The 7,598-nt window shown below is 48.8% G+C and overlaps 1 protein-coding gene across 1 annotated transcript in view; it reads left to right on the top strand.

Moving 5' to 3' along the window:
• Window positions 1–7,598, top strand: part of Hip1 (huntingtin interacting protein 1) — a 142,691-nt gene that overhangs the window by 107,293 nt on the left and 27,800 nt on the right. Inside the window, exons 9-14 of the mRNA XM_029477805.1 lie at window positions 1,396–1,471; window positions 1,558–1,698; window positions 2,944–3,041; window positions 5,026–5,098; window positions 6,391–6,574; window positions 7,267–7,355. Of these exons, the coding sequence (XP_029333665.1) occupies window positions 1,396–1,471; window positions 1,558–1,698; window positions 2,944–3,041; window positions 5,026–5,098; window positions 6,391–6,574; window positions 7,267–7,355 (661 nt within the window). The remainder of the gene's footprint in view (window positions 1–1,395; window positions 1,472–1,557; window positions 1,699–2,943; window positions 3,042–5,025; window positions 5,099–6,390; window positions 6,575–7,266; window positions 7,356–7,598) is intronic.

Below are 7,598 nucleotides of genomic sequence, written 5' to 3'. Positions count from 1 at the left end.
AGCAGCGTACTTGAACCCTGACTCCTTGAAGTTTCTGTTCTAACCTAGTGATGAAAAGTTCAGAAGCAAGAGAGGGGTCTGCATTAGTCAGTAAGCTCCCCTCCCTGTTCTGTGGCTCGCTGTTTCCTAATCTTGGAGAAAACCCATTTCCCTTTCATCTTCCTCAGAAGAGAAATTTGCCAGNGGCGGTGTGTCTTCCTCAGCCGTGATGAAACGAGTTTGAGGATTTGGGCTTGTCACTGTGACAAAATGCCTCTCAAAAGCGACTTAAGGCAGCGGGGGTTTTGCTGTGGCTCACAGTCTGAGGAGGTCACAGTCCATCGCGATGGGGAAGGCATGGTGACAGGAGTGTTGGCCAACTGGTCACACTGCAAGCACAGTCAGGAAGCTGCTGATGCCCTCAGTTTCTCTCTCTACACACATGCACAACACACATGCATGCATGTATTGATTTCCTAGGGCACATGCATGTGTAGACCAGAGGACCACTTGAGGGAATCCATTCTTTCCTTCCACCCTGTGGGCCCCAGAGACTGAACTCAGGTCATCAGCCTTGGCAGCAAATGCCCTTATCCCTCTGAGGCTTCTCCAAGGGCCCATTTGGTCCTTATTCAGCCCGGAGGGATGGTGCCACCCGAATTCATGGGGCAAGAGGTTCTTCCTACCTCAGTTAAACCTCTGGAAACACCCTCATAGGCACACCCAGAAGAGTGTCTCCATGGGGATTCCAAATCCCAACAAGTTTTCATTAAGATTGGCCATCTCTGAGAGTCTTCACTGGGGTCTGTAGTATTAAGTACTATTTTCTCACCACTGGTGACTGAGAATTCACTATAAAAGACCGAAATTGGATCCGAGCATGGTGGCCCAAGTCTCTAACCCTATCAATTCAGGAGGCAGAGGTAGGCAATCTCAGAGTTCAAGGCCAGCCTGGTCTACAGAGAGAATTCTAGGACAGGCAGTCCTATATACACAGGAAAGCCCTGTTTCATAAAACCAACCAAACAAGCTACAAAGACCTCAATCTGTTTCATTGTTTTAGAGATTTTATTTTCACTTATGTCTGTGGGTAGTGCAGAGAGCGAGAGAGATGGATGTGTGTGCCATGGAGTTTGCATGTGGAGGTCAGAGGGCAACTTCGTGGAGCCGGTTCTATCTTTCTAATTTATGTGGGTTCTAGGAATCAAACTCAAGTCACCAGGCTTGCTCCGTGAAGTGACAAAGTACCTTTACCCACTGAGTCACCCCCCTGCCTCAGTAGTATCATAATTGAATTTTGCCATTATGGAGGGCAAACCGCCAACAGTTTGTGCCTTTAAGGTGACAGAGGGTGGGGATGCTGAGGAGGTGCTACCAGCCATATTCAGCACCCCTGAATTCCTTCTGCGTTCCCAGGTTGAAAGATCTGTTTCAGCGCTCCAGCAACCTACAGTACTTCAAGCGGCTCATTCAGATCCCCCAGCTGCCCGAGGTGAGTGTGCCTGAATGGACCCTGCACGGCCTCAGGGCCTGGCAGCTGAGCATCCTTTAACCGTGGGTCTCATCTTGCTTCTCCAGAATCCACCCAACTTCNTACGAGCCTCGGCCCTGTCAGAGCACATCAGTCCTGTGGTGGTGATCCCAGCGGAGGTGTCATCCCCAGACAGTGAGCCTGTCCTGGAGAAGGATGACCTCATGGACATGGACGCCTCCCAGCAGGTAGAGACCCCTGCGAGAGGAACTTTTGGCTCTTCCAGAATAGACAGAAGGATCGGAGAGGCTCCTAGCTTAGGTCTATCTGCTTAGCTTAGGTCTGCTCGCCATTATTACTTGGAAATGGTGTCTCACTATGTTGCCCATTTTGGTCTCAAACTCCCGGGCTCTGGAAATCCTCCTGCCTCTGCCTCTGCCTCTGAGATGGGTCCAGCTACTTGTGCATGCCACAGTGCATAGCTAGAGTCCTCTTTCTCATAACCAAATAGGAGCTTAGACTGAGCCCCCTGCACTCGGGCTCCTGGAGTGATCTTAGCTAGGTCTCCATAAAATCAAGAAAACAGAGATTCTTGGTACAAGTGTGGTCATGCAAGCCACTAATTACAGAACTTGGGGGGGGGGGCTGGGTGGAAACAGAAGAGGAATTCAAGGTCAGCTTCAGCCACATAACAAGCACATCGTGAGTCCCTGTCTCAAAAATACAAGGAGCTAGAGAGATGGCTTAGCCGTTAAGAGCATTTCTTGCTCTTGCAGGAGACCTGGCCTTTATTCCCAACATCCACAAAATGGCTCACAACCATCTTTTTTTTGTTGTTAGGTTTTTTTTGTCTTTTTTTTGTTTGTTTTGTTTTTTGGGTTTTTTTTTGGTTTTGGTTTTGGTTTTTTTGACAGGGTTTCTCTGTATAGCTCTGGCTGTCCTGGAACTCACTCTGTAGACCAGGCTGGCCTTGAACTCAGAAATCCACNTGCCTCTGCCTCCCAAATGCTGGGATTAAAGGGATTAAAGGTGTATGCCACCACCCCTGGCTTTACAACCATCTTTAACTCTGGTCCTAGAAAAGCCCCACCCTCTTCTGGCCTCTGTGANCACCAGACACATACACACATCCATGCAGTCAAAACACTTATACATATAAAAGTAAATAAGTCTTTTAAAATATTTTTTATTTAATTACAAAGAAAGAAGAACAAGAAAAAATGAACCAAGCAAGGCAGCCTACACTTTAATTCCAGCACTCAGGAGGCAGAAGCAAGCAGATATTTCTATGAGTTTGAGGCCAGTCTGGTCTGTAGAGCGAATTCCAGACCAGCCAGAGCTATGTAGCGTAAACTAAACTACGCAGTATAAACTGAAGCAATAAATTCCATGCATCCCCCCACCCCCCCCCCGGCACCTCTCTGCTGCCCAGGGAATTTTCTAGAGGTCTCTGACTTGTGCTTCCCCTTCCCCCACCCCACCGATCGCTGCAGACTTTGTTTGACAACAAGTTTGATGACGTCTTCGGCAGCTCGTTGAGCAGCGACCCCTTCAATTTCAACAATCAAAATGGCGTGAACAAGGACGAGAAGTGAGTCCATGCTGGGTGGAAGTACACGGTTGAGAAATGAAGCTAAGCTGTAGTGTGCCTGTGACAGCTACCCCAAGAGGAAAGAAGTGTGTGTGTGTGTGTGTGTACATATGTGTTTATTTGTGTGTGTGTGAAAATACATGTGTGTTTATGTGTAAGTATATCTATGTGTGTATGCGTGTGCATATGTGTGTAAGTACATGTATGTGTTTGTGTCAGAATTCAAGCTCAGGCGTTATTCCACAGATGCCCTCTACCTCCTTTCTTTGGTGTTGGTTGGATTGCGTGTGTTTTCGTGTGTATATGTGTTCATGTGTGTGTGTGTGTGTGTGTTCACGTGTGTGTGTTTACATGTGTATACATGTGTGCTCTTGCCTATGTATGCCTGTGTGGAGGCTAGAAACCAATGTTAGGTGTCTTCCCTTATTACTCTACCCCTTCTGTATGCATGCCTGTGTGCCCAAGTAGGCCAGGAGTAGATGCAGTTTTGAGTCACCCAACAAACGTGCTGGGCACCAAACTTGGCTTCTCTGTAGGAACAAGTGCTCNTCACCGCTGAGCCATCTCTGTAGCACAGCACTTCTTTTCAAAGAAAACGTTTTGTTGCATTCGTTTGTTTGATTATATGTGTGTCGTTGGTCGGGGATGTGGCAAGGTGTTGTACGCGTTGAAGTCAGGGTTTTATGGGTCATCTCACCCCTTCTGCATTTANGTGGGGTCCAGGAATAAACTCGGGTTCTTGGGCTTGGAGGCAAGGCCCTTCACCCACAGATCCCNTCATCCATACTAAGGATCCTTAACATCTGGGCTTTTTGGAACGAGGTGGGATGTAGCTTAGCTGGACCACTGCTTAGCATGCTAAGGGCTGGGGTTCCATCTCCCAACTATGAAAGGGACCAGGGCTAGAGAAATGGCTGGGTAGCTAAGAGTCCTTGCTACTTAAAGTTCGTTTCCCAGTACCCACATTGAGTGGGTCACAACCTCCTGAAACTCCCAGGGATCCAACACCTCCTTCTGGCCTCCAAGAGAACCCTCACACATGTGCACATACTAACGGGCAGAGACATACATAAATTTAAAAAACTGTCTCAGTCTCTTACCTCTTCTCTAAACATGATCGCCTTGTATCCTAGATCAGCAACAGTGAACCTTGTGGGTACAATAACCCTAGGTATCCAAGAGTTGCTGGGTCCAGAATCACCTCCACAGACAGACACAGAAACAAAATTCAGCCACTGTACAAGACTCCTTTATAAGATGAATACTATTTCTGTGGCTTTTTTCTTGTTCTTTTTAAACCCCCTTAAATTTTGTACTGGGACAGAGTTGCTGCACGCGCACACTGTGCCATTAGTGTAGAAACAAGAGGACATCTTGCAGGAGTCAGTTCTCTCCTCTACCGCATGGCTGTATGGCTGTATGNCAAGCATCTTTACCTTCTGAGCCATCCCACCAGCCCCTGTTTTTCTGATGTTTCAGAAATAATGACAAAAACAAAAGTCTGTATGTGGTCAATAAAGATGCAAGTTTTTTCCTCCCCAAATATTTTCCATCCCCAGTCAGTTGAATGCACAGGACTAGAACTGCAGATGAGAAAAGTTGACTGTAAAATCTATACTGCAAAGGATTATTATTGTTATTCATGGTTATTATTATTGTTATTCATATGTTATTCAAGCGATGCGGCTTCATGTGTAGAGTGCCTATCTAGCATGCAGGACCCCCCCCCCAGTACTATATAAAGCAGGAACTGTAGCACATGTTTATAATTGTAGCACCCCAGAGGAAGGGAGAGAAGGGTGGTCGTGGTGGGAATAGAAACGATCTTCCTCCAGTGAATATCTGGTAACAGGAAAAGTTGTTTGTTTGTTTTCTTAAAGAGAATGCCCCAATTAACACAAGCTTTGACCTCTTTTTGTCTCCTGACTTACATGGAGGAGAGGGGCGGGACATAGTGACACCAAGCCTCTTTTTCTCTTCTCAGAGACCACTTGATTGAACGCCTGTACAGAGAGATCAGTGGACTGACAGGGCAGCTGGACAACATGAAGATTGAGGTGCATTCTAGGGTCCATGTGTGCTTGGGTTTCACCAGCATGTGGCACATGGTATTCTTGATGTCTCATGATACTAGCTGGACTCCATCCTAAGATTGGGTTGATGGATAGACATGCCTTGCTGGGTGTGGTGGCGCATGCCTTTAATCCCAGCACAGGAAGGCAATGGCAGATGGATCACTGTGAGTTTGAGGACAGCCTGGTCTACAAAGGAAGTTCCAGGACAGCCAGAGCTACACAGAGAAACCCTGTCTCAAAAAGACAAAACCACTACCAACAACAAAATAGATATTCGAAAGTCAATACATTTGCTCACCTCTAGGTCTCAATTAGAATTTGTTATCATAACACGTGACTTTAGGATGGCAGTTAAGCTGGGTACCAGTGTCCCCGTGAGGCATGACTGTGGCTTGGCAATCAGAACTTCTTCTCATAAGTTCTTGAGAAAATTGACTTAGGAGCTGGAGCTATAACTCAATAATAGATCACTTGCCTAAATCTGTCAGAAGGGCTGGGAGCGCATGACAGAGCACCTGTCTAGAATCCCTCNGTAAGAGAGGGAGGATAGGCTTCCGTTATAAAGTACCTGCCAAGAATTCATCAACTATGGGCGAGAGGTGTGGCTTAGTTGTAGAGAGCTGAGCTAAAATGTCCCAGGAAGGGACAGGAGGTATGGCTCATTGGTGGCAGACTTGCCTAGAATCACAGTAAACGACTGGGGGTCTGGGAGGGGTGTCTGAGCAGGAGAGTACCTGCCTAGAATCCTCCAGGGAGGGGCTGGGGGCGTGGCTCAGTGGTAGAGCTCCTGCCTAGAATCCCCCAGGGAGGGGCTGGGGGCGTGGCTCAGTGGTAGAGCCCCTGCCTAGAATCCCCCAGGGAGGGGCTGGAAGTGTGGCTCAGTGGTAGAGCCCCTGCCTAGAATCCCCCAGTGAGGGGCTGGGGGCGTGGCTCAGTGGTAGAGCCCCTGCCTAGAATCCCCCAGGGAGGGGCTGGGGGCGTGGCTCAGTGGTAGAGCCCCTGCCTAGAATCCCCCAGGGAGGGGCTGGGGGCGTGGCTCAGTGGTAGAGCCCCTGCCTAGAATCCCCCAGTGAGGGGCTGGGGGCGTGGCTCAGCAGTATAGCCACTGGACACATGAGCAAGACCCTAGGCTCCCTCGCTACCCAGAGCGACCGAACAACAGTAACAAAAAGTTTTCCATCTGTGGTTACATCAGTGCCAGTAACTGTCCTGCCTGGTACCCCCATGGGGCAGCCTGGCAGTAGTGAGTTCCTCACCGCAGCTTCCCCTGACAGAGCCAGCGGGCCATGCTGCAGCTGAAGGGTCGAGTGAGTGAGCTAGAGGCAGAGCTGGCAGAGCAGCAGCACTTGGGCCGGCAGGCTACGGATGACTGCGAGTTCCTGCGCACCGAGCTGGACGAACTGAAGAGGCAACGAGAGGACACAGAGAAGGCTCAGCGCAGCCTGACTGAGATAGAAAGTGAGGGGCGGGGCTGGGGCTGGGGATGTGGGTGGGAGCAAGGCAGAGCATCCCTTTGTGGAAACAAAGCTGGGTTGCTGACTCTTGTCCTCAGAGGTAGGAACAGGTTTCGTGGCACTACTGAGCTCAAAACAACCAAGGACACAGTGATGGCTTGAGTTCCTATCCTGGGAGAGGGACCTTCCTAGGAGAGGAAGCTGGACAAAGACCTAAGGGGGAGGGGCGGGGACACATGAAGCTTAAAGCCCTGGTGATATGGATACTGTGTTTGTAGGCATCTGTCTGCAGGTGAATTTGAATCAGGGGAAAGTTTACTTAAAGAAGACAACCTTTTATGTCCGCTTCAGTGGTGTTTACATGTAACTTCAGAACTCGGGAAGCTAAGGCAGGAGATGACCATAATGCTAGCTTGGGTTACATAGCGAGACCTTGTTTCCAGTAAACCCCTATTAATGACTATTAATGAAAGTTAATAGATAACTTCTAGCAGAGTGTGGTGGTATACGTCTGTAGTTCCAGCCCACAGGATCAGAGGTTCAAGGTCATGCTGGCTACATAGCCTGAGCTACTTGAGACCATATCTTAAAAAAAAAAAAAGATAAAAATTACCTTTAGTGCCCCCAGTTTACTAGAGGGAGGATGAGGGGCAACCCAGCCAGGGCAGAGGCCTCACCCTGCTCTTTCCATTGCAGGAAAGGCCCAGGCCAATGAACAGAGGTATAGCAAGTTAAAAGAGAAGTACAGTGAACTGGTGCAGAACCATGCTGACCTGCTGCGGAAGGTAGGCATTGTGGCCCCTTCTAATCCTCCCATATGCTCCACATTACAGGAGAAACAGCTCAAGCCTGGGCAGGGCTTGGGGGAGTCTCCAAGCTGCACAGTATGTATGTATTCTTCCTCTGTATGTCCGAATGCTTGTGTATGCGCATGTGTGTGCAGTTGCTTGAGGAGGCCAGTAGATGGCATCAGACCTGTGAAGCTGAAGTTATAGGCAAATTGTGAGTCTAGCATGGGTGTGGGGAAC

Source organism: Mus caroli, chromosome 5 (genome assembly GCF_900094665.2).
Source record: "Mus caroli chromosome 5, CAROLI_EIJ_v1.1, whole genome shotgun sequence".
NCBI classification, from domain to species: Eukaryota; Metazoa; Chordata; class Mammalia; order Rodentia; family Muridae; genus Mus; species Mus caroli.
The sequence above is the reverse complement of the archived record's forward strand: the minus strand, read 5'-3'. Positions and strand labels throughout refer to the sequence as shown.